The following is a 26,826-nucleotide window of genomic DNA, read 5'->3' as shown; positions in this document are numbered from 1 at the left end:
TATTTATTTTGTTTTCTCTTATTTAAGAAGCATTTATCTTAGGAAATATTTACTCTCTCAGACACTTTTCCAGTTTCTAATTACACTAAAGGTCACATTGGACTTGCTACACACTTTTTTGCTGTGTAAAGACATTGACACCCCTTAACTAAACAACTTACTCATGACGGACAAAAAAAAAACACCCTTAACTAAATAACTCTTCTTCCCCACTAGACCTCTATCTTCTCTAGCTTCAAAATAACTTTCTCAATTCCAATCCCAAATTAAACAACGGATGATAGATGTGCCGAAAAATTTGCCTACGAATATCAAATGGGTTGCCTACGGATGTTGTGGTCACCAAAAAATTTGCTCAACGTACGTCGTTTCTCTCCGTTTTATCCTCGGCGATCCTCCCTGATGTATCTGCAAATCTGAGTCCACTGTCATCTGGGTCACCAAGATTATTATAAGCTTTTCCATCTTCTTAATTGCATCTCTATTTCCATCAATAATCGAATATATTTTGTAATTAGCCCTCTTTGTAATTTGTTTTCATATTCTCCCTTTTTTGTATCATTATTTGAAATTTAAAACATATATATAAGAATCAAACAAGTTAAGAAAAAGAAAACAAATTATTTGTAAGAGTCTTTGTTAATGAAATAGTTATGGACAAGATACTTGTGGACAAGAGAATTATGTTAACTTTTTTATAAAGAAGTTATGCAATTGGCTATTTGTGTTTCAAGTTTTTGTACAATCAAGTGGAAACTCAAGTATGAAATGTCTTAGACTTTGTGATCTTACGAACCATGTCTGAGAGCATGTGTACTAATTCAAGGATATCTGAAAACTTTCCTATCATCTATAATACTCATGGATGGGTGATTTGTGGACAGTGTTTTATGGATGAATGTATAGTGGATAGGATTCTCGTGGTTAGTGTGTCGTGGATGGTGTCTCATGAATATGTATGTGAGTATATCATGGATGAATGTATTGTGGAGAGTATAAACATAGCCGAAGAGAAACAAATTACTCACAACACCAAATATTTAAAAACAGGATAATCAGAATACAAAACTTTTATAATCGACGCTGAATGTATTTAAATGATGTTATGAGCGTATGAATCTTATTCAAGAAATACTTTCTCCGTCCACATATTGCTCCAGTAAATATTAAGAGAATGAATGATGTGGCATTACTTGTTCTACTATAGTTTGACTGAAGAAGAACTTGCTAGAGTTCATGAATACAACTTTGACCATCCAGATGAGTCTGTCTTTCATAAATTGTACGCAATGCCACCTAATTAACTCATTTGTGTCCATCAAATGACGTCCACATAATGCATATAAACTGTGTCCAGTAAATTAATTGCATTTACTACGAATGCATCCACAACATTAATTGTCCATGAACCTAACCACCAGTGACTGATCCACCACGGACACATCCACGACATTCCACTATGTTAACTAAAGTTAAATTTTTAATATAAATATAAATATACACATGGATATCAAAATAAAATGAAAAAAAAATCGTATTTTTGACATATATACTTATATATATATATACATATTTGAGAATTAGAAACTGATTATGGATCAAATATGTTGGGGTATGAAAAGTTGATTTATTGTTAAAAAATAAAAAATTATGTAGAGAAATACATCAAACAGCAAACCTCAGAATAAACGTCACAGCTGGAACCAACTCTCCAAACTAAGTTATGTAATGGTTGCTTCTCTAAAACATATCAAGGTCATTTTTGTCACAAATTTACACAGCCGTACAACTAAAGTGTTCTAAGATCAGAATGTGTCTTCACGCGTAAAGAGAATTCATAATGTGTCCTTTTATGTAACCTTCTCTTATCTTAGGTCGATGTGGAGTTGTGTGTTGTAACTTGTAAGTGTAACGTCGAAGACAAGACTGATAAGTGTAGGAATCATGTCACATGGGCGATGTTCTTTGCTCGTGTCCCAAGTTGCAAAGTTGCAGCTTTTCTCATGGTCAATTTCATAAATTAATATTCACTTTTGCATTAAATTACAATGAAAATAGTAAGCTGGCCAGACATTGCTTTTAAGTTCAATAACTTAAAACATCATGTAAATGAAAAGTAGTTAGACCACGACAATAATCATCTCATAACTTGCATATGATAATGATCTAATTGCAATCATTTAAAATAAAAATTTAGAACAATGCTTACGTAAAGACCAAAATTAGTAACAAGATTACATTTCCAATCTTCCATTAAAACATAAACAAAAACACACAAAATCACACATTACACACCAATATCCAAGGTCATCAACACACACTAAAAAGTCATCGTTCTTATCTTAGTCAAAATGAAATATTATTTATATATATATCCGAAAAAACTATTTAAGAAAAAACTATGACCGTTAGATTTTCCTTATTTATCATCTTAACCATCTTCTATCACTAGTAGAAGCAGGTGAGATCTCTCCACCACCACCAACAGACTCGGTATAGCAAGAAGAGTAGTTTGACTGTTGCTCCAATGCACCCAACTGTGAACCACCGATACTCTTCAGACTCGGACTCCTTAAACTCTGACTGTTACTATCACCATAATCCACTGGTGGCTGCACTGGAACCGGATATGAAAGCCGTTTCCTAGCTGACCCGGCACGGTCTTTCTCAGGTGTCAAAGGTCGTTGCCTCGGTGCACTATGAGACCTTATTCTAGCCTTTGCTGATTCAGTGATGGCCATGTAGTTCGGCAATGTGGTGGTGGTGCAAACGCTATAGCCACTTCTTGCGGTAAAACTATAGTTAGACCTCAAGCTAGGTGTGTTTGATGTGTAGCTGTAAGCAGACCGGTCATCTCTTTGAATCCGTGGACTCGCGGACCGGATTTGTATCGGTCTGGACTTAGCCGGAGATGGTGTAGCTGATGAGAAACTGTGTTGTTGTTGATGGTTGTAATGGTGGCTGGTTCTTGATGGTGTATCAGGCCTTTGGCTACGGCTTGGACTAGCACCGGTTCTTGAATGAGCACGGGTTAAATACGGTTGGGAAGTATCCATTTCAACGGTTTTGTAAATCGGTGGTCTTTGGTCCGTTGAAGCTCGTTTATCCCATGGTTTAGATGACATCCATCGGTCTAACCATTTTGGTCTCTCTTCTTCATCTACTCCTATAGATTGACTACCTCCCGTTCTCCTAATCTTTAACCAGAAAAACCAAGCAAAATTAGGCACTAAACCGGAAGAAAAACCGTTTTAAATCAAACCATTAATGTGTAATATTTTTTTTAATTTTAACTACCGGTTGCGAGAAGGCTTTTGATAAACTATTGTCTCGTCTTTCTTGCAACATTGCTTTGACTTCTTGAATCGTTTGTGGTCTCTCCTCCCAATCTTCAGCAATGCTACTTCCTTCTCTTGACTATAACAACAACAAAAACATCATTACCTAACATGTCCGAAACAATGATGTCTGAGACTTATATTAGATCTTACCATGGATCTTCTGTCTGAAATGTCTTGAAGAAAACGAGATTCAAGAACACTTTGAGTGTCACTGAAGGCAGACTTGCGAGTACCATCGTGAGACAAGCGTTTACGTTGGTCAAGGACACGAGACTGGACTCGGACCAGAGCTTGCATACAACGTAATGTCATCTTAGCTTGTTTCCTAACGTTGTGACCTCTCACTAGTGCTTGTAGCTTCACTAACCCTTTCAATGCTCTTAATGCTCTTCTTGCCTAAACCAAATACTCATTTAATCGTTAATTACATATAATTAACGATATTTAATTAATTAACTGTAATTAGTAGAAAACTTGCTCACCAGATAACCTCTGAAACAAGTTTGGATGATGATAGCTGCGTAGCTTTCTCTCGCGGAGTAACTCCGGCTTGAGATACTTGGTAGCTCCGCCGTCTCCGGAGGAAGTTCCGATACGACGGAGACGGTGGTGTGCGGTGGTGGTGCGGCGTTTCTCTGTTCTGAAACAGAGGATGAAGCATTTGTGTTGATCGCCGCCGTTTCAACAGGTTTAGGAGCAGACCCGTCTTTTACAACGCCGGTGGTCTTTGCCGAAGAGTCGTGATTCGTTGTTTTTCTGAATAACCACCGTCGCTTCTCTCTCTTCTGCAAAAAAAAAACAGAGCATTTGAATAAAAGTAAGAATCCCGTCCAGATTTGGAGAGAGAGTGAAGAAACAACACTCAAATATTTCAGACAAACCTTGTCATCGTCTTCCTCAGCTTCATTACCGTGAGCATTGATGTTGTTGTTGTTATGTTCTTTCTTGGTCGGAGATCGGAAAGCTCGTTTAACAGCGGTGAGCCAGGAAGAAGAGGAAGAGCCGCTCTTCTTCCCCATGACGATTGGAGATCAAAGTCAACAACACATTGCAAGAATCTTGCTGTTTTCGGACATGAGGGGATGAGATGTGGTTTAGAATCTTGCGAAGATGAAGAGAGAAGGAGGAGAGTGGTGGGTGGATCTTGGGATACAGAAATGTATCAATAAATTTGGAAGGTTGCTTAAGGGAGAGTTCTGACTCTGACCACCCTCTTTAACTGCGACCATGACAGCGATGACTCTTCCTCTTCATTTATTACTCTCCACTTCATTTATTTTTTTCTTTCTTTTTATATTTTTCACCAAACTAATTATATCACATCATCATGTACATCTCTGATTGTATTTGTCATAAATTTGTTAAGAGTTTTTCAATAGCAAAATAAAACAAATAATTAGCTCAGTGATAAAAAAATTATCTAATAGACTAGTACTATTCTCCTTCTGTTCTCAGATTTTTTTGTTTTTGGTTTTAAGACTTGGTTAATTTGGTCGACATTTTAAAAATAGTTTAAAAATAAAAGTTTCTAGCCAAGAAATAAGAATTATACTTTTATCTTGTTTTTATTAGTTAATACTAATAAATTGTATTTTTATCAAATACTAAATTCTAATTTTAATCATGAAGATACTTATTGTGTTTTTGACATTTTTATATTTTATACATATAAAAATGATAAAAATGTATTTTTGTTTTTATCAGATACACTTATTTAATCAATAATATATAAACATAAATAAATTTGTTTATAAGATCGATGTATCTTGCAATTAATGTTAAATTTGAAATATATACAAATTGCATGAAAGTTTTAAATAACAATTTTTTATGTAAGAAAGAAAAAAAATGTTCAAATGACATAAAGAGAAAATATGTATTTATAATCAAATTTTATTTTACTTTAATAGGTGGCAAAACATAAAAAATAACTATAAATATAAAGAGATTATTACTTGTTTTTTTTTAATTACTATTACAGTATTAGTTGACTTTTCGTAACCTTAACTTACTGATTCTCTATTGGTTTACATTTCTTTCCAATGAACTGACAAAGAGAAGAGATGGAAGATCGGCAAAGAAACGAAAGACCCTTCCTTCTGTCACGGTTGCATCAAGCAAGTTACATGTCGCTTGTATGCAACATCACTGAGAAAATTCTACCTACAATGTTACTCTCTTTGATATGCGTTTAAAATTGTGTATAAGAAGGAATCGGTAACAACTGCGGATTCATCTATGATTAAGCAATGTAACTAATAAGCTCATTATAAAATGGTTATGTTGAAGATTAGAGCAATTTTCTTATATGAAACCTAAATCTCTAGTTCCATCCTACCTTCTCAGTCTAGATCACCACATGAACAACTTCACGTTCTTCAAAAGCTCAATATATGTCTACATTTCACTTAAGAGAGCACTGAGTGGAGCTTCAGTTCTTCATTCGGATCCGGACCTTCTCTTTCCACTTAATTTGGAGAATATGAAAACTAATTGTTGCTACATTCTTTATTTTAACGAGATCTAGGGCTAAATATTGCCCTTATATTTTTTTTCCAACAAACACCATATATTAAGTTACGATCTGCATTTACCGGCTGATCGTAACTTACATGCAGGCTCGTCTCAATAGTAAAATGGGCCATGAGCAGAAAAAAAATTGAGGCATTTTTTAAAGAAAAGAAAGAAAATTTAAAACTTTTTTTCTTAGATAAAAAATAAATATTAAAAAAATTTAGATTCTAATTTGAGCTTAAATTTTTTAAAGATTGTAATGGACCCTGTGCAAATATGCTTACAATATATGTACAGAGCTGGACCTGCTTACGTGGAAGAAAAGATTCCCACGTACCCAAACTCTTTTTGCAAGGCGATCCACACAAACATTTTGAGATCTAGAAATAAACAGTATAAAAATAACGTAAAAATGATCCCTAAGATTATGGGAATGCTGCATTTCTGATCTAAAAGCAGTCCAGTCCAGGGGATCATCCACCATCATGATAGTCCATTTCAAACTTCACTAAAAATATATTTCGGTCACTTAGACATGACATATCCCATTTAGCTTTGTGTGGTGGGCCGACAGACTTCTTCTACAACCCATTTCACCATGCATATTACCTTCCATATCATCCCAAAGGTACCACCTGAGACCACTATGTTGTTCATGACCGACCCACAAGGCATCAATTTGGAAGATGGGGACACAATGCTCCATGGGGGATGGAAGGTGGATCAGCACTTCTAAGGGTTGTGCTTCTTCCTGCGATTCTACTTCCTCTTCGATTTCTTTCTGGTATGCAATCTTCTAGCTTTTCTCTTCTAGAGTCACCAATTGAAGAGTGTCTATCGGAGATCTCTCTTTACAATTAAATATTTTATGATTTCTCGTTTTCCAAGTGTACCATAAAATCAAAGCATAATTGTTTCGAAAAAAGTTTTGGAAAGCTCAAAAGTTTTGTCTTCCAAAAAAAGAAATATATACATTTTGATATATGGATGTACTCAAGAAGAAACCCAGAATGAGACTGCTTTAATTTTTGAATTAAAATGTTTAGATTATAGATTTTCATAAATAAGAAACACGTAGATGGTCAGAATGCACAAGCCTAACAAAAAGACAACACAACAGTTCTAGTTCTGGAAAGTCTCTCTTGTATTATTGACATGAATAACTACAAATCTACCAACCCCTAAAGTCTTTAATCGTAATAATTACTAGGCCCATGTTACAGTATACAAAGCCTTTCAAATTGGAGTATGAAGTTATGAAGTTATGGAACACTATATAAATTGGCTGTTAACTCATATCTATAACGAAGATGACCAAATATTACCACCAGAAGGTTCTCAGGTCACCAAGAGGAAGATATGGAAATTTAAATTCTTCCAAAACTTCAACATTTTTTTATGGAAAGTGGTTTAGGGGAGTTGGCAGTAGCTACCAGAATGTGCTCTAGAGGAATTAAAATTGATCCTATCTGTCAACGATTGTTGTTTGGAGGAAGAAACAATAAATCTCTTATATATTATTTGAAAAGCATTACAATATTTTAGCTATTTCACGTGAATATTTTTCAAAGTTTCTAAATAATATGTTTGTTCATCTAAACATATATTATATTTTTATTAAGCTAATAATAAATTAATCATTAATATACTTAAATTATTTTCTTAAATAAAATATACGGAATTATCTAATTTGATTAAAATATATATGATAATTAACGATTTTCAATAATAGAAATTTGATAAAACTTATGTACCCTTATTATTTTTGTTTAATTTTATACTATTAAAAGAAATTAAACAATCACATTACCCATATAATAAGAATTTATTTTTTCGTATATGTTATATTTCAAAATTAAAAAACAAAAATAAATTATTAAAAGTCTTAAAAATTTCACAGAAAAAATTGTGATCAATGGTTTAATATTTTTTTATTATAACAAGATAAAAATGATTATAAAACAATAAGAGTAGGAAGTCTCACTTAATAGATATTCATATTAATATATATATATATATATATATATATTTAATAACATTTATGTTACTACATACCATCTAAGAAATACATAAATATTTTAATTTCAAAATTGCATTGAGTAAATATTGGGAAAAAATAATTTAATTTTGAACTTTGCATTGAATTTTCTCAAAACGATTTAAATAGTTAAAAAATATTAAAAATTCTACATTTAAAATTATGTCATCAATGATTTCGAATTTTTGTTATAAAAAATATACAAATGATCTTAAAACAATATGAATTGGAAGCCTCATTTCATTTAATAGGTTGTTATATTAAATATATACTATAGATCTATATCAATATCAATATTATTTGAATTTGATTATATACCATATAAAATAGTTAACGTTGATTGTTTTAATTTATGTAACACTGATTGTAAATAAGCAAGAGTGATTGTTTTAATTTATGTGTTTGCACTAATTTAATTATATACGTAATAGTTACTGATTTTTCAATTATTTAATATATATTTATCATTTTATAATATGTAAAATAACATAAAAAATATATAATATAGTTTATATATACAATGTTCATTCCGTTCGAGACGCAGATTTTAAGCTAGTCATATATTGTTTATCTGTCCATATGAAGAAGGGTGGCATTGCGCTAATAATCTATCGATTTCAACTTTTAATGATACTTTGGAAGATAATTTATTGATTCTGTTTCAGTGGATGGAGGACTTCAAGGAAGACCGTTGGTGTCTTTGGATTCTTTAGATATTGTGAAAATCAAGGAATGAGTTCATGTTTTCTAAAAGAAACACTCAACCTATAGAGGAAGCGAGGAGAGCGATTGAAACGAGTGATGAATGGTTTACTAACTATAGAGAAAATAATTTCAATATTTCCAGAAGCATTAGAAGTTCTGCTTGGGAACCGCCGTTTCAAGGTTTGGGTGAAATGTAATTTCGATAGTAGCTTCCACAGGGACAGAGAGGATTCGGGTATTGGATAGATAGTTAGAGATCATGAAGGCAATTACATACTGTCAGGATCGGCTAAGGTAACTGGTGCACAAACAATTTTACAAGTGAATCTATGTCTTTTTTATTTGCTTTACAATTGATGTGGATTAAAGGATGGCATAATGTCTGGTTTGAAGGTGATAACATGGAACTCACACGTATCATTAATGCTCAAGATCAAAGTATCGAGTTGGGGAATTAACTGTTTGATATCAGACATTGGATGCAGAAGTTAACGGAATGTTCTTTGGGACAAGTCAATAGGGAGAAGACTTCAGCAAAAAAATAAAATAAAGTCAACTAGTTGATACTGACCTTCTAGAGGAAAAATTCAAACGATGCAAACATTATTTTTTGATTGATATTAAATGTTATGATATGTAAGACTACGTTTCTTTTAGTAAACAACAACATGTGCCAAAATACTTTGGGGGAGAACGGGAAGTAATGCACTCTAGATAATTTGGATCTTCTGAAGGCGGCACGCACGCGTTCTTGCAGTCGTCATTCTTCTTACAAATTGCTACGGGTGGTACTGGGTATCTATAGTTACACTCACCTGAAAAGGTTATTTAAAAATAAACCAGGTCATTTTATTATATCATTCAATTACGAATAATTAGAAAAGGATAATATTACCAGTTGATTGAGAAAACAGAAGAGAAAAAGCTAGAATCAAAGAAGCAAATTGAATCTTCTGTGCTGACATTGTTATCTTTCTATCTCTTTTCCTTTTCTGGAGATGTTTTATTTTGGGTTGAGAGAAAATGATCATCTCCCTTTTAAATACTTAGAGCATATATTTCTGCAAAAAAATTAATATATAAAATAGAAAAGTAAGTGAGAGAAAAATAGAGAATATCCCTGCATGCAACATTTAGCAATCAGTCCTAAGCTTATTTGCCATGTGTCTATCTCATCTCACTTTGCTCTTGTTTTTAAATTTTTAAAAATATCATTAACAAATTATATTAAAATAATAATAAATTGTGTTACAAATACTTAAAATAGAGTCGTAACCGTTGGGCATGCTCTTAATAAATTGGTACTTATATACGTTACTAATTAGTTTCTTTAACAAAGAAAGAAAATAATTACATATATCCTAAAGAATCCAATTGCAATAATGAGTATAAGTCTTGCATTAATTAAATTCTCAACAAAAACAAATTCCAAACTTAGAGTTCTGGTCAGACAAAGAAAAATACATACGTTACTAATTAGTTTATTTAACAAAGAAAGAAAAAAAACATATATAAAAATCCGGTCAATTACAATAATGTGTGTACATTAATTAAATTCTCAGCCAAAACAAATTCCAAAATTTAGAGTTCTGGTCAAACAAAGAAAAAACAAACTAAAAGTCGGTAAGAGATAATTTTGTGTGGTGCTTTACAGAGGTGTTTGGCTGTGAGTGCTTTACACAGCCGTAAATCTCTCTAGAACAATAAAATCAAAACAATAAAGTTTTATTAATAAAACTTAAAAGTAGAGTCCAAAATCTTTAAATTGTTCTAGAAATCAATTTTTCTACGGCTTTAGATCTAGTGCTTTTAAAACTTTGAAATAAACCTACAGCAATAAAATTTAAAGGTAAAACCATAAAATCGTTCAAAAAAAAATTTTATAGCAAAAAATCCAAAACTACAGCCTCTACTAAAATTAAACCATTCTGTTAATTATTTACAAAACTAGCATATGTTTTTACCAAAATACAAGACATCAAACAATAAATCCTATTAATTACAAGTTTTGGTCAATTCGTGATCCTTGTCCAAATTAATCTGTCGCACCAACCAAATTTATATATCTGAAGGGTGAAACTGAACCTCTCTATTCCTTATCGCATTGGCCGTATGATGATTCCATCAAAGGTGCAAAATCTGGTAGGCGGCTAGGGTTTATTGCTTGCCAATGGAATCTATTTAGCCAAATACATTGTGAAAAGAGTACATATCTAAAAGGAGGATGACTTAGAGCATGATTATTGAGAAGTTCTTAGGGTGAGGTTCTTAGCGGAATATAAGATATTTAAGAATCCGTCTCTTAATTTTTAACTAAAAAAACTAAGAACCGGCTCTTAAATATCTTATATTCCGCTAAGAACCTCACCCCAAGAACTTCCCAATAATCATGCTCTTAATACTGAAATAAACGGATGTTCAGAGGAAACTTTCTTCATACGAACTGTTTGATGTGTATTGTCTCTTAAGACAGAAAAGTACATGAGATGGAGAAGGACAAACTTGCCTAAATCATGGAGATTCAAGTATAAGCTCGAGGCTATTAACGCGAGATGAGAAATAGAAACTAAAGAACTACATCAAAGACGCAATGGAAGAGAGATTTGATTGTTCTCATGTTCTTATTTTATGTAGCATAAACACAATAGACTACATAGGGCCTTTCGCCACCATGATCCTCATGATACCAGAATTACTACTGGAAGGCAATGGAATGATGAGTTGATTTGAAACACCAGTCTCCGTGGTCAGCCCTCATCATTTTAATAAGTTCTGTTGTGTTAGCCTTTTGTCTCAACTTCTCCATCTTCTATGTCATTCACTCCGCAGCTGCAGTCACAATCAATTTAGCTGGAAACCTTACGGTAACCAAGAAAATCTTGAGCATGGGTTATGTACTTTTTGAAGGTTGCAGTGGCTGTACTGGTGTTGTGGTTGATATTCTGTAACCCAATATGGTATATGAATACTGTTGGATGTGGAATAACTCTTCTGATGCTGCAAGCACATTGTATGGGTACGTGAGGCATATGCTTTCGCAACAAACGCCTGGAACTCCTAGGACTCCTCAAACACCAAGAACCAAGATGGAGTTGCTTCCTCTTGTTAATAACGATAAACTCGAAGGCAAAGTCTGATCTCAGATCACTATTCACTGCTGCACACAAGATAGAACTTTAATAGATAAATAACATTTTGTTTTCTTGTGGGATCGTTGAAGAGATAATGGTTCTTCTTATTTTTTATATCTCTGTGATATGTAGAATCTATAGTTTTATCAAATACAATTTTCATTAAACCTATGGAGAAAAGTACAAAAGACTTTTATGAATGAAGAAATCATGCACTAAGGTTAGAAAGATTGATCTCTAATATCTGCTCGTTTATTTCTGAGCAAACGTGTGTTTTAAACTCTTCTTGAAGTGTGTAACCTTTCTCTTGACCTGAACACAAGACCAGGAGATAAAGCAATCATACTCAGAAACTATGGTGATAATCAGTTGGTATTTGACCTTCTAGTGGAACATTTAAAGAATGAGGCAAACAATTTTTTTAATATTGATTTTAAATCTTGTAATAGGTAATGACAAATATATTGATGTGTCATTAGACCAGCTATGGTCTTACTAAACAACAACATTTGCCAAACATTGGGGCAGAAGTAATGCACGCTAGAAATTTTGGAACTTCAGGAGGCTTTGTGCACACGTTCTTGCAGCCGTCATCATGCTTACAAGGGCCTGAGGGAGGGAATCTATAGTGACATGTAGCTGAAAAGTTTATTTAAAAATAAATAATCCGAATCAGTTCATTTTATTATATCATTCAATTATGAAGAAGTAGAGGAAGAAAATATATATTACCAGTTGATCGAGAAAATAGAAGAAAAAAAGCTAGGATCAGGATCAAACAAGCAAGTTGAATCTTCTGTGCTGGCATTGTTTCTTTGTATCTCTTTTCTTCTGTGGAGATGTTTTTCTTTTGGGTTTAGAGCATATAATCATCTCCCTTAAACTGATACATACGTTACTAATTAGTTTCTAACAAAGAAAAAATATATTTACATATATCTAAAGAATCCAATTGCAATAATAAATCTGGCATTAGTTATTAGTTATATAACTAAGTATTTTACCTGTATAAGCGAACGTAACTATTTTACAAATATTTATTAATAAATGCATTATCATGTTAACTATAGTGATAAAATCTTTTTGAAAAAACATCAAAATGATAGCTTTACTATCAATTTTTAATCAAATTTGACTATTGCTCGTTACATTTTCACTATTGCAAAGCTTTGAAAAATTAACGAACCGTTAGAACGGGATGGAATCCACGGGACGAGAGAGCGGGCGTGGATGGCCTATGATGAGAAGGAGGAAGCGGCGGCAGCAATAATGGACTCGGATACTCCGGTTCCGACGATGATGAAATCGTAGGGAGGGAGGGAGGTCATGGTGGTCTTTCGAACCAATGTGTACTCGATTTTGTTCATGGCTAGTTCTTTGGCTGTGAGCGTGAGAGTGGCAACCCACCTTTTAATTTTTTCAAAAATTTGATTCGACCCCAAAGAGTTCTTATTTGATCTAATTAGACCCATTACGATGAATTTGATATATTTAATAGAGTTTATGTAATTTGAGAAACATTTTAGTTTTTCAGATGGTTTTAGATACATTACCCAATAGTTGGTGTAGGTAGAAATCTTTTTCAAAAAAAAAAGAATTGATTTGACTATCTATGTCACTCAAAGTTGATTTACTTTTTTCGTCATACATCGGTTTAGAACTCCAAATTAAGTGGGATTGAGTTGGAGTAGTGAAAGGATGAGTGACCTATCGGAAAGTGATTAGCGATACCGTGCAAGTGAGGCTAAAACACGGAGAAAACCTATCGAAAAGTGATTAGCGATACCGTGCAAGTGAGGCTAAAACACGGAGAAAAGTCGGATGGTGTATTGCATGAGCTTTGAAAAATTAACGAACTGTTGGAACGAGACGGAACCCACGGGAAGAGAGAGCACGCTTGGATGGTCCATTAGCCGTGAGTGATCAGGCGTTACATTTTCATTCTAAAAACTGTAAATTCATGCTCATCAGCTGAAAGTGAAACAATGGCCGATGCATGTTCGCATAGAGAGATATATTGTAGAAAAGCCACGCGAAAAATAAGGCCGAAACGTCAGGTTTCCAAAATGGGCCTTCATCCATAGGCCCAACAAAGTTTCGGTAGATTTGCTCTATTTATAATTGACGATCCACTCCTTGGCTGCATTGCAAAACCCTAATCTGTGTGTTTAAGCGGCGCCACTTCTAATCGCATTCTGAGGTATTTCTTCATCCTCCGACTTACCTTTGCTGCTGCTTTTCTTGAGATTTAAAGCTCTTGTTTATTGTATCATTACAGAGACAATGTCGACCGTCGGAGAACTCGCTTGCAGCTACGCTGTTATGATCCTTGAGGACGAGGGCATTTCCATCACTGTATCCTTTAAATCGTCTCATCATCTTCTATAACTATCGTACTAGCTATTCTTTTTTTTAATCGTAAGCTGATTGGTTCTAGTTAGAGTTAATGCAGTCTCTTGAAATGTTTGAGGCTAGTCTAAGATTGGATGTTTTTTTGTGTCTAATTTCTTCAAATGTTATGTCAGTTGTCTTGTATCTTAGTGTCGTTAAGACAAGAAGTAAGTTTTGTTAGATTTATTTTGATTAACAAGTGTCTGTGTTCGGTAATCAAGAAATATTTTTACTTTATGGTTAAATCCTTAACCGTATTGTCAATAGTCTGACAAGATTGCGACTTTGGTCAAAGCCGCTGGTGTCGAGATTGAGTCTTACTGGCCAATGCTATTCGCCAAGATGGCTGAGAAGCGTAATGTCACTGACCTCATCATGAATGTTGGTGCTGGTGGCGGTGGAGGTGGTGCACCTGTTGCTGCCGCTGCACCCGCTGCTGCTGGAGGTGCCGCAGCTGCTGCCCCTGCCAAGGAGGAGAAGAAGGTATATAATTTAGATAAGATAACACTTTCTGTATTTCTCTATCTTTTAGTTTGTGTTGGTTATTGATCCTTGTTTTGTTTTTGTGTAGGATGAACCAGCAGAAGAGAGCGATGGAGATCTTGGATTCGGCCTGTTCGATTAGTTGTCTCCCTGTTTTACACTTGCTATGTTTTATTGCTTTAGTTGGTTTGAGATTTTCAGTTTTGCCATTTTCGACATTAATACAGTTTGTTTGCTCCATTTGTTATATCAAGTTACTTTAGTTCGCACCGCCTCCACGATTATTATTAAGGTTTATGAGGTTTATCTTATTGAATTTGCAGTGATAATTCGATCTTAAAATGGAATAATAATATAAACAACTAAAATTTGATTACAAATATATAAGATTCATCTTAATATCCCTTTTTGCAGTGCTAAGGCATTATGTTAACCTTAGGGGTTATAAGCTTCTGTCCAAGCTAGTGATATTACTGAAACTTTGTGTTTTTATGAGGAAACTTCAAAGCCTGACTTAGTCACTGCATCATTGTGGTGTTGACGCTGAAGGAAATGTCACCGCAGAACAAGAGGCGACAGCCACAAATTAAAGAAGCCGAAAATGCTGCTGTAGGTGGCGTGAAGGATGACACAGTGTTTGTCGTATATTTGGTGTAGGCTCAGCATTTGAGTGATTCTGATGGAAAGTGGTTTCCTTATGAATATGAATGGAAGGTTACAGGAAGTTCTTCATCGGTCTACTCGTCTGCAGTTACGTGGGAATTCTCGAGACCTAAATCAGAGAAGAAAGCTTGGGTGGATTGCGTATGGTTCAAAGGTTTTGTTCCGAAATTGGCTTTTAATATGTGGATTGCTAATGCAGACAGGCTGCCTACAAGAGCAAGGCTGGCTTCACGGGGACTCCAAATCTCCACCACCTGTTGTCTGCTCTCAGGAAGTTGAAACAAGGGACCAGTTGCTCCTTACCTGTTCCTATAGCAAGGAGGTCTGGAACCTCGTTACAAGTAGTACTCTATTTTGAAATAATTTCATTTTTATTCTATGGAGATGAAAATGAAACAAAAGTGGAGAAAATTTTTAATTTTATTTTGGAGAAAATAATAGAATAGATTTCATCTGTACTTATTTATCTTTCAAATACTTATTTTAGATACAAAATTCAAAATTTCATGTAGGCTTGTTTGAATTTTTTCGGGTACTTAGAATTTTTGAAATTTTTGGTTATCAATTCAGATTTAGTTAATAACACTTTAAAATTCGGATGTTTTTATACCATTTGACAGTAGATCAGTCAGATTCAGTCTGGATCTCGGTTTTTCACCAACCCCTGCTTGAGACCATGCAACAAATATTATGTCATACGTGTGGTTTCGATATATAGAAAAAGGAAAAAAATAAAACCGTTGATCATGCACTATGGGCAATACAAGTTATACACCAACAGAGTAATAATATGTGGGTTGACAACATAAATAAAAGAGGAAAGTAACATCACAACTTGAGAGCAGCAATAGATTCGGCTTTAAACTCGACCCGAAGACCCAAGACCCGTCTAACCTCCGCAGGGGTAAGTCTCCATGTCATAGGTCCTGAGTTCTCTCCCCAGAAGTCCAAAATCTCTGAGACCTTCTCCAAGTTCAGTATCGTCGCCATTTGAGTTAACCGAGCGAATTTATCTCTCACCGTTCTCTGAGTCATACCCGAGAAATGGCTAACCAAAGCCCTCGTGTCTCGGTCTAGCTGAAGCCCACCAAGCTGGCTAAACCGTTTCTGCATCATTATCACTTCAAGTCTCTTCACTATGAAATCTATTATGAGATGCAGAAACGAGTCATAGTTGTTTGAAGTCATTAGCGGTTGGAGCCACGCAGCGTTTGTTTCCACCGAGTGGAGAAGTCGTTGGACCCACGGGTCGTTCACCTCGTTCTCCGCGTACTCTGTTTCTGTCAGCTCGTAGCTTATGGTAGCTACAGTGTCTAGAACCGGACGGATTCTTGGTGTTACGGTTGCTACTAGCTGTTCCATGCCTGAATTGAGTAGCTGCTTGAACGTGTTGCTTAACTCGCCTAGCTCGGAGAGACATGACTTTATCCTCTCTCGATCTGCTGGTGCAGGAAACACCTGTGATCAGCACAAGAGATCAAGACAAGTGAGACCCACTTACATCTAGCAAATAACTTAGCGGTTCTAAATCACTACCTATAACAGGTTCCAGATTGTTGTTCCTTAAGATTTAAATTTAAGCTAATCATTACGTATGAGTACATACCTCAGTACATTGCTCCTCGATTTCGTGTTTGAGTTTAAGAATGTACTCGCAGCTCACATCCATATTGTTCAAAGCAGTTGCAATCTCAGTACCAGTGTTCTCCACACCGATACCACCCAAGAACAACCTAGCACCAAGGTTAGGCTCTCTAATCTTCTGCTGCAAAGCTTCATGGTAATCATTCGCCAACAAGCTACCAGCATTGCTCAACACAGCAATCACAGAGCTAATGTTCGAAGTCGAAATCGCTCTCCTCAAACAACTCTGCAACACGTAGAACACATCGTCCACCATTGAAGTGGTAAGACTGTCCGGTACATGCTCATCGATCCTTATAGCTTTCCTCACATTCTCAACCATAAAGAACCCTTCTAGTATCACATAGAATCCCGTCACGTCCTGAATCACTTTGCTAAAGCTACCATTTCTAAACGCCTTCGTAGCCCTTGGCAACAACTCAGCATCAACCGAGGTTAAAGACTTGATCTTTGACACCATGAACTCTGTGTAATCCTCACCTAACTGCATCAGAGAGAGTATCTCCTCCACGTAGAGCTCTACTTCTCTCGGGTCTGGTCCTTCAGAAGCACCACCAGCAAGCAGATTCAGATTTGGAGAATTGTTGACATCAGAAGCCAACCTAGCTAGCTTCCTAAACTCCATATACTTCTTCAAGATCAAGGAGCCTCTAGAATCACATTCCTCTTGCAACTCACATATCGCATAAACAACACCGTCTTCTCCGCAGAGACCTCTCAAGATCTCGTCATTCTCTTCAATAGCCATGACAATGTCCTTAAACAAATTGGTTAAACATCCAACGAAGTTCACTTGCTCGACTCCTTGTTCCATGAGCTCAACCACATTCTCATATTCCATCCTCCCTCTCATCGCAATCACCTTCTTCAAGTAACCAACGTAGAGCTGTAAACCTTCCTCCTCCATCCCCAACGGAGAATATAATCTTACGAATCTCAGAATCGTAGGATGATCTCTTTGGTCTATGGCTGCTAACAGCTTCTTCTTCGCAATACCTTCGAGCTGCTTCTTGGACTCAAGAAGCTGTTCTCTCTGATCAGAACCAGAATCCTTATACTGCGAATCGATCTGGAGAAACCTCTGCACGAACTTCGCAGCGGACTCGTAATCCTCCGAATCCAAAGCCGTCTTCACTCCTTCGATGCAATTCCCTCGCTCCACAATCGCGTCGATGCGCGAGAGAGTCACATTGACGCGAGACTGAGCGAGATCGAGCTCGCGCACCTTGCCGCTCACCTGATCCGCGAGATCGCAGGTCGATCTAACGTTCCCGAGCATGTGATCGGCGTCCGCCTTGACGATTTCGAGAATCTCAGCGGATTTCTGGAGGTCGAGGAGGCTACGATCCAGGTCCGTTCGCTGAGAGAGAAGCGTGTCGAGATCTGAATCCAAGCTGCGTTGGTAAGCGATGCATTCGTGGAGGAGCCGCGTCATCGCGCCTACGTCTGTGAGCGAGCGTACGTACTCTAACGCTTCCGGTGTACCGAATTTCACGGTGGAGGAATCTATCGAATCCACCGACGCGTCGTCTGGTTCAAGCTCCGGCTGCCTTGTAACCGCCATCGATCTAATCGGAGTCGATGGCATTGTGGTAATTTAGTGATCGGCGAAACTTAGATCTGATGATAAATGCTTCTGAGAAATGAAGATGAAGCAACTCTTCTTCACTATGAAATGTTAGAAAATGGGCTTCAGCTATAATGCTAAAAGCTCAAATCAGAGGCCTGATCTTTCAGGGTCATATATAGCTATAATCTGAATATTTTGTGTTAAAAATAACAATTTAGCAATTAGTTTTCTTTTTTGTCTTTTGTATTTTTGATTATTTAAAATCATGAAATTTTACACAAAGTCTAGGTCTTCTGCCAGAGACAAATAATCTAGAAAGAATACTAAAACTTAAGTCAAATATCAAAATGAGAGAATCAAAATGGATAACTAGTGATTAGGTCTAGACAAAAAAATCATAACTGAACTTTTCGAAATCGGAACCGGATCAAAAACTGAACAGGTATCCGAATATATAAAATATTAGTTATATATACATATATATATATATATATAATTTAAAAATAAATTAAAGTATCAATTTTTTAATAACTAAATTATTATATAGTATCCGAACTACCATAAAAAATCTGAAAGTATCAGGATCTTTTAGCCGAAATATCTGAAATTGTTATCTTAATTAATCTAACTATTCGATATTTTATTCAAAATATTTGATATTTATCCTAAATTATCTGAGTTATCTGAAATAACAAACCATTACTAAATGAGCACCAAAATTTTTACAAATATCTTTTTAATTTCTAGTTTGATTTTTTGAACTAAACCGAATCTAAAACTATCTGAACCAAAAATAATTAGATAGTAAATGTATCTTCTAATTTTTACTGAACCCAATATCCAAAATGCCCAATCCAACGGAACCGATGTTTTTACCGATATCTGAAACGTCTATGCATACCAATGATAGCAAATATTGGAAAAGCTCCAATCTCCAAAACATGTAAAAAAAAGGTTAAAGTAGCTTATTTGTGGTTTTGAAAAAAACTTTCTATAAAAAAAATACAAAATCCAAATCGGCGGTACTGAAATTCATGCAGCGAAACCATATCTACATTAATTTCGACTATTTCGTAACACAAATTAACTATTAGTTAAACATAAATTTCTAGGAACTTGTAAATTTAAAATATAATAGAAAACTTACGGTTGCTCACCTGATTTTGGGTTGTACGGTCAAGGAATGTTCGAGAAAGGCAAAAAGCCGCTGTTCGGAAACGCGTTAGGTGTTAAGCGCTAGTCGGACGGTTGGGTTGGACATAGCGTCTAAAAAGAAAATCGAAGACTAATAAAAAATTATGCAGAGCAGAATTTTTAGATTCTTTAGTATGTTATAACACATGTTAATATTTAATTATGTATAACATTAATATATTTTTATGTCTAAGACTGTATAAAAAATTATGAATATAAATTATATTTATCAAAATTTAAATAAAATAAATAGATAAATAAAACATTATTAAAAAATAAAATAAATAATAAAATAGATTAGGCGGTCGTCTAGGCAGTTAGGCGGTCATCTAGACGGTCTAGACGGATAAAAATCAGATATCCAGTTTTAAGATTGATTTGGTATAAATCGAGGCGGATAAGTAGGCGTCCGGTTTTTAGAATATAGTAAAAATCTTTTTTTTTTGTCGAGGATTTATTTAAGATATTACAATTATGAGAAAGATTACAAAGACGATTCGATTACCGATAATACTACCTGCCTTATGAGGATCTACGCCTAACTGCCTCATTTGAGCCGTTCTATGAAGATCACGCCTGACCGGATTTACTTGCACCATGTTGAGAAACTCTTGTAAGCCTTTCTTCCGTAATCGTATAATTGTTGAATAAATCGCTTGCTCCGAGAATTGAAACTTGGATTTCCTGTACAATCTGCAAAAAATTGTATAATCTGGGATTTGAACCTCAGATCTGGATGTAGAAACCTTTAAACCATAACCAATAGGCTAAGGTGCTTCCACCGGATGTGGTAAATATCTAACTGGAATGATGTAGGCTCAATGTATATGGGCTTATGACTAAGGCCCATTATGGAAACAGAAGTTCAGTCCACATTTGTGACACATCAATGTCGGTCAGTCGGTGCTCTGTGTCGGTGGGGTATCTCGGTTGGTGTGTTTAACTAGCAGATTCTTCTATGTGGACGTCATAGGCTGTTGTATTTTTCTAAACCTATGACACATGTTGTGGTACCCAATTTACTTACTCTACCTTAAGGATACACTTCATGGATGTATCCTTAATTGCTTTACTATTTAAACAGTTTATGATTAATTGTGAAATGAGTAGACCATTTGCTTAATCGACATCTTAAACTTTGTTTAACTCTGGCATCCAAACGAGTTTATATTACTAACTTTTTCAAGCATACGCAATATGCTTATTATTTTTTCTTTTAATATGCCCATATAGATTACATCCCTTCACATAAAGTACATTTTTTTTCTTTGCAAACTGATAGGTATTATTCGTTTACAGCCATTAGTTCTGTCACGTGAACGGTTGCACCGAGATTTGATTCTTACGAAAGTACTTCTGTATCAATAAGAACAGATAATTAGTTACTTAACTACAACTCAAAGCTTTTTAAGTTGATAAATAATTAATAAAATGTACTCTAAATAGAGTGTTTAGTGTTTACTCCTAAAAGTGTTTAGTTACTTGTTAGAACGCAACACAACTCAACATAACAAGACAAAAACTTGCAGCTACTTAACTCCTCTTGCTTCTTATCTTCACTCTTCACCAATATAACATTAGCCATGGGAGAGGGAGAAGCAAAAGCTGAGCATGCAGCCAAAGCAGATCACAAACATGCTCCCTCCGCTTCTTCAACGCCGGAGTCTTACTCCAAAGACGGCCAACGACGACGAGGCCGCGGAGATGCTTACCGCGCATTCTGCGCCGCCATCTTTTCCATCCTCGTCTTACTAGGTATCATCGTTTTAATACTCTGGCTCGTCTACCGTCCACACAAGCCACGCCTCACCGTCGTAGGAGCCGCCATATACGACCTCAACTTCACGGCGCCGCCGTTAATCTCAACCTCCGTCCAGTTCTCCGTCTTGGCCAGAAACCCGAACCGGAGAGTCTCCATTCACTACGACAAGCTGTCCATGTACGTTACCTACAAAGATCAGATAATAACGCCCCCGCTTCAGCTTCCACCGCTTCGTCTAGGACATAAATCAACGGTGGTGATAGCTCCGGTGTTGGGCGGCGCCGGGATACCGGTTTCACCGGAAGTTGCTAACGGGTTGAAGAGTGATGAAGCTTACGGTCTCGTTTCAATGAGAGTGGTGGTTACAGGGAGGCTACGTTGGAAAACTGGTGCGATTATGACTGGACGGTATGGATTTTATGCAACGTGTGGTGTGTGGATGAGATTTAATCGATCTTCTAATGGTCAAGTTCCTCTTCTCGCTCCTTCAACTTGTAAAGTTGATGTCTAGTTTTGTTTTTATTTTGTAATGGTTTTCTTTTACAGTTGTGTTTAAGAAAAAAGTAAGAAACTAGTTATTATAAAGTTAAAGATAAATCGAACTTGTAAATTTTTGTTGTTGTTCTTTTTTTTTCCAGTCATGTACTCATGTTAGTGTTTAGGTCTGTCTCGACACTCGAGTTCTAGTGTAATTGTGTAAGCTTTTCTCTTATCTTGAGAATAAATCCAGAGGCAAAAGCCAGGCATTGTAGTTATACTATTTTCTAAACTTATGATATTTATTTATCAGTTGATGGATCTGTGGATATTAATTAGTTATAGGATATTGTTTGTAATAGCGTAGATCTTACATGGCATATGGCGTGGACGTAAACTGATAACAGCTAACAATTCATTTTTGCACTGTAACTGCTCATTATGTTGGTCTCAAGACATATGGCATCTTCATGCAGTATCTATCTAAATTTTAAATGTGGTGTTCGTTTTAAACGTATGACGTATGAACAGTCTTTTGTTTTGTTCCTCGCCGACCACATCTCGACACTGGATGAGTTAATTACTCTACTTTTGTGATAATTACTCACTTACATTATATCACTGTTGAAAATTATACTAGTAAAACAATTTGTAGTCCTTGTGGATTTACTTGAGACAATAGATCATTTAAACATATAATTTTATCTTTTATTCACATATTAAATATATTTTTATCTCTTTAATTAATATAATAAAATAAAAGGACTAAAATTGAATTTTATGTAAATTTTACATTAAAAATATAAAACAACAATTTTTAAAGACAAATTAAAATTTTATAACGGAAAGAATAGTAATCTTATCTATTAAAATAGAATTATATATATATTAGGTGTGATTTATTTTTTTATAAAATTGAACTATAGATTTATTTTTTATTAAATGTAATTTTATACTCCATTCATTTTTTTAATAGACTTTTTAGAAAAAATGTTTGTTTCAGAAAGATGTATTTTTTTGTGTGTTTCTATGAAAAAATTGTAAATTTCAAGAAAATTAATTGACTTTATTAAATTACTATTGGTTAAAGTTATTGAAAATTGAAAATTACAGAAAACGATACATTTATTATGGTAGTTTAATATATTTTCTTAATATGTGTGAAAATACTAAAAAGTTTATCTTTTAGGAACGGATGTAGTATTAATTTAATGATATATGTACAATAAATCGTGACCATTATACCAACAATAAATGTGGAGGATTTGCCAAAATATGACTTAGAAATTCATTTGAAATACAAAAGTATACCTATGTTTAATCAAATGTAAAAATAACCTTAAGAATTTGTGAAATTATCACTACAAAAAAAGAGTCATTTAGCATCATTTAATTTATATTTTTGCATTAGTTATAAATGATGTAAAATAATTTTACATCACTTAAATAAATGACTCTGAAAGTGGTGATGCAAATAATTTACATCATTTTATTAACAAATGATGTAAGAAATTATTATATTTTCATCAGTTACTTTATGTGATGTCAATATATATATCAATTGTAAAAAACGATATTAACAATTACATCAATTTTTCCAAATGATATTAGTATTGACATCAATTAAAATAACTGATTTAGTTAATAAAATACTAATTAATAATTTAATAAATTAATATCGATTTATTAAAAATTATTTTAATAGTTTTACTATTTATAGTTATTGTTTTAAATATTAGAATCATTTGTAGAGTAGAAAATACATATAAAATAAAATATTATTTTGTAACAATTTATTAATTTTCCATTGAAATATAACGTAGCCAAGAAAACAAGAAAAATAAAAAGAAAAAAAGACTATAGAAAGTTAAACAAATTACTAGTTATGAGAAAGAAAAAAACATGAAGAATGCAGAGATACAAAAAAAATACTAGCAATTATATCCAGATTCTTCTTCTTTCTTCTCATTCTTTGTATCTTCTTTTTTCATCTTTAATCTCTATCGATTTTCCTCCACATTTCAAATCACTCTTGTCGTGTCCTCATATATCTCTGAATTATTCTGATCCTAATAGAGAATGATTATTAAGACATAAACAAAAAATATAAGAACTTGTAGTTTTCAAAAAGTTTGAGAATAGAGAAAGAAAAAAGAAATAATACCTCTCAAAAGTTTAATCAGAGTCGTTTGATTAGCAAACTTCAGCAATCTTTAAACCCTTTCATGAAAAGAAACGCAGTTGTCATCGTGACTCATATAATCTGCTTGATATTGTTGAAATCTGTTTCTGATCAAATAACCAAAACAACAAATTTTAAGCTCTGAACAAAAGTTTAAGAAACTGAAACAGAGAAAAGATGAAAAAGAGACGAAGATGAAAATATTGAAGTGAAACAGTTATAGAAAATTATGATCCAGTAAAATTAAAGCTAACAAAAAATTAAAATCACAAGAATATTATACTACTTCTCGTAATCCCTACTTTTTAACTGATTAGTTCACGTTTTATGTGGGATTGTGGTTCCTTTTTTTTGGGGAACTATAATAGATCCTGTTTAGTATATAATTATACAATTATATTATATTTATTAATTATTTTATAGATCTAAACTAATTTTGTACTAGATAATATATTTCAACAGATGCAAAATAAGATTAAAAACAATATCATTTTTATTAGACCGATGCTAATATATATATAATTTTTATTAGCATCAATTATTTTACTGATGTAAATTATAGATCATTTAAATAAGTGATACTAAACAAAATAATATATGCATCAATTGTGTAATTGATATAATTTTATATAATTGTATCATTTTTGTTAAAATGATACAAATTACAAGAAAAGACATCACTTATATCGAACTGATGTTATATTAATTAATAATAACATCAATTACTATAAATGATTTAAAAGTATAAATATTTGTTTCAGTTCTGAATAATTGATTTAAAATGGTATCACTTATTTTTGTGATACAATTTAAGTGATACAATTCAATGTTTTTTTTGTAGTGTATCAATACTCTTTATGACCATACAAAAAAACTAAAAAAAATATTATACAATTTCATCTTTCTACATTCTAGTGTTAATAGAGAAATACACTTCTCATATAGTATACTAAGTAGAAATATATTTCATAATTTGATCTAATAATTTTATTTTGAATATGTAAAAATTAATTTGCTTAAAATTGCTTATAGATCATCAATATATAAATAAGTATGAAGTATATAAATTAAAAGTTTGACACAACTGAATAATTTGAAAGAATATATATTGGTTTGCTAACTATGTTTGTACAATATTTGAAGTTTTTCTCTATTTTAGAGCTATTTTAATATTTGGATATACAAAATTTTCAAATCTGAGTAGGATTTTAGACTTCATTAGCAAACCGACTTCTGAAAATTTTTCTTGAGAAATCTTCTGAGACGAATATTAAATTTAATATTTAGAATACTTGAAAAGTCTTCCGAACTGAAAATATTTAACTAATTGAACTTATTTTTTCATCAGAAAATATGCTTTGAATTCTTTTCCTTTAAAATCAGTCTGCCTCTTCTGTTTTAGCCATTAGGCATTTGGGCAAAGCTTTTCTGTTGGAAAGGATGATGATGATGAAGGATTAAATTCGAACGATTCAGAAGGGACACGGTAGAGTTGGTGTTTAACATGAGCGGTCATATAAAGTTTCTTCTTATGAATTGATTCAGTAATCTGTGGAATTATCATTCGAAGATGCATAAAGTTTCAATTGAAGCATCGGCGAAAAGTGAAAGAGATTCTCGCGAAATAGAATAGATCTCAGAATCGTGTCAGAATTTTTATGTTTATTAAAAAGTTAGTAATATCACCTTTCATTTATACTATTTGCAAAATAGTCCATTTTCATATGTATGATCTGTTATGTTTTATATTATATATCTTTTGTATGGTGTTTATCTTTTATTTTTTATATGTATGGTTTTTTATGGCTTATATTATATATATATTTTGTTGAATAAAATAATTCATTAGATGGATATTTATATAATTAAGAAATCTTAACAGTAATTTTTATAATATATATAGTAAAATAATATTTATATATTTATTTATTTATTTATAATAATATTTTATTAAAAATGAAAATATTTAAATATGGATGACCATTTTATAAATAAAAAGTTCAACTCAATTTTGGAGTAATGAGTTGGTTTACTCCAGAGTAATCATATCTATTATTTTATTTTAGAATGAGTTTTGAAATAGAGTTGAAGATGATTTATTGTAAAATGGAGTTTGGAATGAGTTTTTGAGTAGGGTTGGAGATTTCTTTAAGCAACGTCAGCGTACGCGTGTGAAAACAACCTTCAATGTATTGGGTCGATTGTTGAGCTTAAATTTAGTTGTATTAGGGTGGACTGGGTTTATTTATGCTTCTCTTTTGTAATGTCCATTGGGTTTTCCAGTTAATGGAAAAGTTGACAAAAAAATGTTTAGTGCCTTTATTTCGTTTAGTGAAACCAACCAATTCAATTTTTTTTTGTCTAATCTATTATCTCGCATATCTTTAACGTGACTTTTGCTTCTTGTGAATTTGATACACACTACCGCACATTTCACCGTGCATTTATAGTTTATTTATCTGGTTGAAATCTGAATTATCAGTGTTCGAAACCAGCTGCTGATGATACCATATTTAAAGCATAAAGCATTCACTACTTGGTCGAATTGACAATATTAACTATTAAGATCCTAGACTAATAAGTTAGAGTTGTTAAACAACAACCAGTATCCTAAGCTATTATTAGATTTCTCAAGCAGAGCCACATCTAGAGCGATGAGAATCCAGCGGATTGCCGACGTGGAACTCCTTGTCTTTACTACACTGCCATTTCCGAGCTCCACCTTACTTTG

The 26,826-nt window shown here is 33.7% G+C and overlaps 4 protein-coding genes and 1 long non-coding RNA gene across 5 annotated transcripts; 2 read left to right on the top strand and 3 right to left on the bottom strand.

Annotated features, from left to right (window-relative positions):
• Nucleotides 1–1,605: 1,605 nt before the first annotated feature.
• On the bottom strand, nt 1,606–4,577 carry LOC106438637 (protein IQ-DOMAIN 17-like). Its single transcript, XM_013879878.3, has 5 exons — nt 4,223–4,577; nt 3,824–4,126; nt 3,492–3,737; nt 3,298–3,417; nt 1,606–3,197 (listed from the first exon to the last, which is right to left on the bottom strand). Exons 1-5 carry the CDS (start codon nt 4,358–4,360, stop codon nt 2,427–2,429), a joined length of 1,578 nt encoding a protein of 525 aa, XP_013735332.2. The 5' UTR covers nt 4,361–4,577; the 3' UTR covers nt 1,606–2,426.
• Nucleotides 4,578–9,191: 4,614 nt separating this feature from the next.
• On the bottom strand, nt 9,192–12,611 carry LOC111214621. The gene is made up of 2 exons (XR_002663982.2): nt 9,494–12,611; nt 9,192–9,413 (listed from the first exon to the last, which is right to left on the bottom strand). It is a non-coding gene; the product is annotated as an uncharacterized LOC111214621 (long non-coding RNA).
• A 1,180-nt stretch (nt 12,612–13,791) lies between these two features.
• LOC106438639 (60S acidic ribosomal protein P1-2) lies at nt 13,792–14,879 on the top strand. The gene is made up of 4 exons (XM_013879879.3): nt 13,792–13,929; nt 14,008–14,084; nt 14,388–14,603; nt 14,692–14,879. The coding sequence occupies exons 2-4, from the start codon at nt 14,013–14,015 to the stop codon at nt 14,743–14,745; spliced, it is 342 nt and encodes a 113-aa protein (XP_013735333.2). The 5' UTR covers nt 13,792–13,929; nt 14,008–14,012; the 3' UTR covers nt 14,746–14,879.
• Nucleotides 14,880–15,990: 1,111 nt separating this feature from the next.
• On the bottom strand, nt 15,991–18,628 carry LOC106442001 (conserved oligomeric Golgi complex subunit 4-like). The gene is made up of 2 exons (XM_013883743.3): nt 16,873–18,628; nt 15,991–16,724 (listed from the first exon to the last, which is right to left on the bottom strand). The coding sequence occupies exons 1-2, from the start codon at nt 18,496–18,498 to the stop codon at nt 16,095–16,097; spliced, it is 2,256 nt and encodes a 751-aa protein (XP_013739197.2). The 5' UTR covers nt 18,499–18,628; the 3' UTR covers nt 15,991–16,094.
• Nucleotides 18,629–21,149: 2,521 nt separating this feature from the next.
• LOC106438640 (NDR1/HIN1-like protein 1) lies at nt 21,150–22,191 on the top strand. Its single transcript, XM_013879880.3, has one exon. It carries the CDS (start codon nt 21,258–21,260, stop codon nt 21,945–21,947), a length of 690 nt encoding a protein of 229 aa, XP_013735334.2. The 5' UTR covers nt 21,150–21,257; the 3' UTR covers nt 21,948–22,191.
• The last annotated feature ends 4,635 nt before the right edge of the window (nt 22,192–26,826 follow it).

This window comes from Brassica napus, chromosome A3, assembly GCF_020379485.1.
Source record: "Brassica napus cultivar Da-Ae chromosome A3, Da-Ae, whole genome shotgun sequence".
NCBI classification, from domain to species: Eukaryota; Viridiplantae; Streptophyta; class Magnoliopsida; order Brassicales; family Brassicaceae; genus Brassica; species Brassica napus.
Note: the sequence above shows the minus strand (reverse complement) of the source record. Positions and strands in the feature narration are given on the sequence as shown.

Excerpts from the sequence above, each read along its gene's own strand:
- LOC106438637 (XM_013879878.3), bottom strand. The coding sequence starts at position 4,360 with ATGGGGAAGAAGAGCGGCTCTTCCTCTTCTTCCTGGCTCACCGCTGTT. Across the intron at positions 4,127-4,222 it reads CTGAGGAAGACGATGACAAG|AAGAGAGAGAAGCGACGGTG; the intron begins GTTTGTCTGAAA and ends TTTTTTTTGCAG. Across the intron at positions 3,198-3,297 it reads CAAAAGCCTTCTCGCAACCG|ATTAGGAGAACGGGAGGTAG; the intron begins GTAGTTAAAATT and ends TTCTGGTTAAAG.
- LOC106438639 (XM_013879879.3), top strand. The coding sequence starts at position 14,013 with ATGTCGACCGTCGGAGAACTCGCTTGCAGCTACGCTGTTATGATCCTT. Across the intron at positions 14,085-14,387 it reads ACGAGGGCATTTCCATCACT|TCTGACAAGATTGCGACTTT; the intron begins GTATCCTTTAAA and ends TATTGTCAATAG. Across the intron at positions 14,604-14,691 it reads CTGCCAAGGAGGAGAAGAAG|GATGAACCAGCAGAAGAGAG; the intron begins GTATATAATTTA and ends GTTTTTGTGTAG.
- LOC106442001 (XM_013883743.3), bottom strand. The coding sequence starts at position 18,498 with ATGCCATCGACTCCGATTAGATCGATGGCGGTTACAAGGCAGCCGGAG. Across the intron at positions 16,725-16,872 it reads TCGAGGAGCAATGTACTGAG|GTGTTTCCTGCACCAGCAGA; the intron begins GTATGTACTCAT and ends TGCTGATCACAG.
- LOC106438640 (XM_013879880.3), top strand. The coding sequence starts at position 21,258 with ATGGGAGAGGGAGAAGCAAAAGCTGAGCATGCAGCCAAAGCAGATCAC.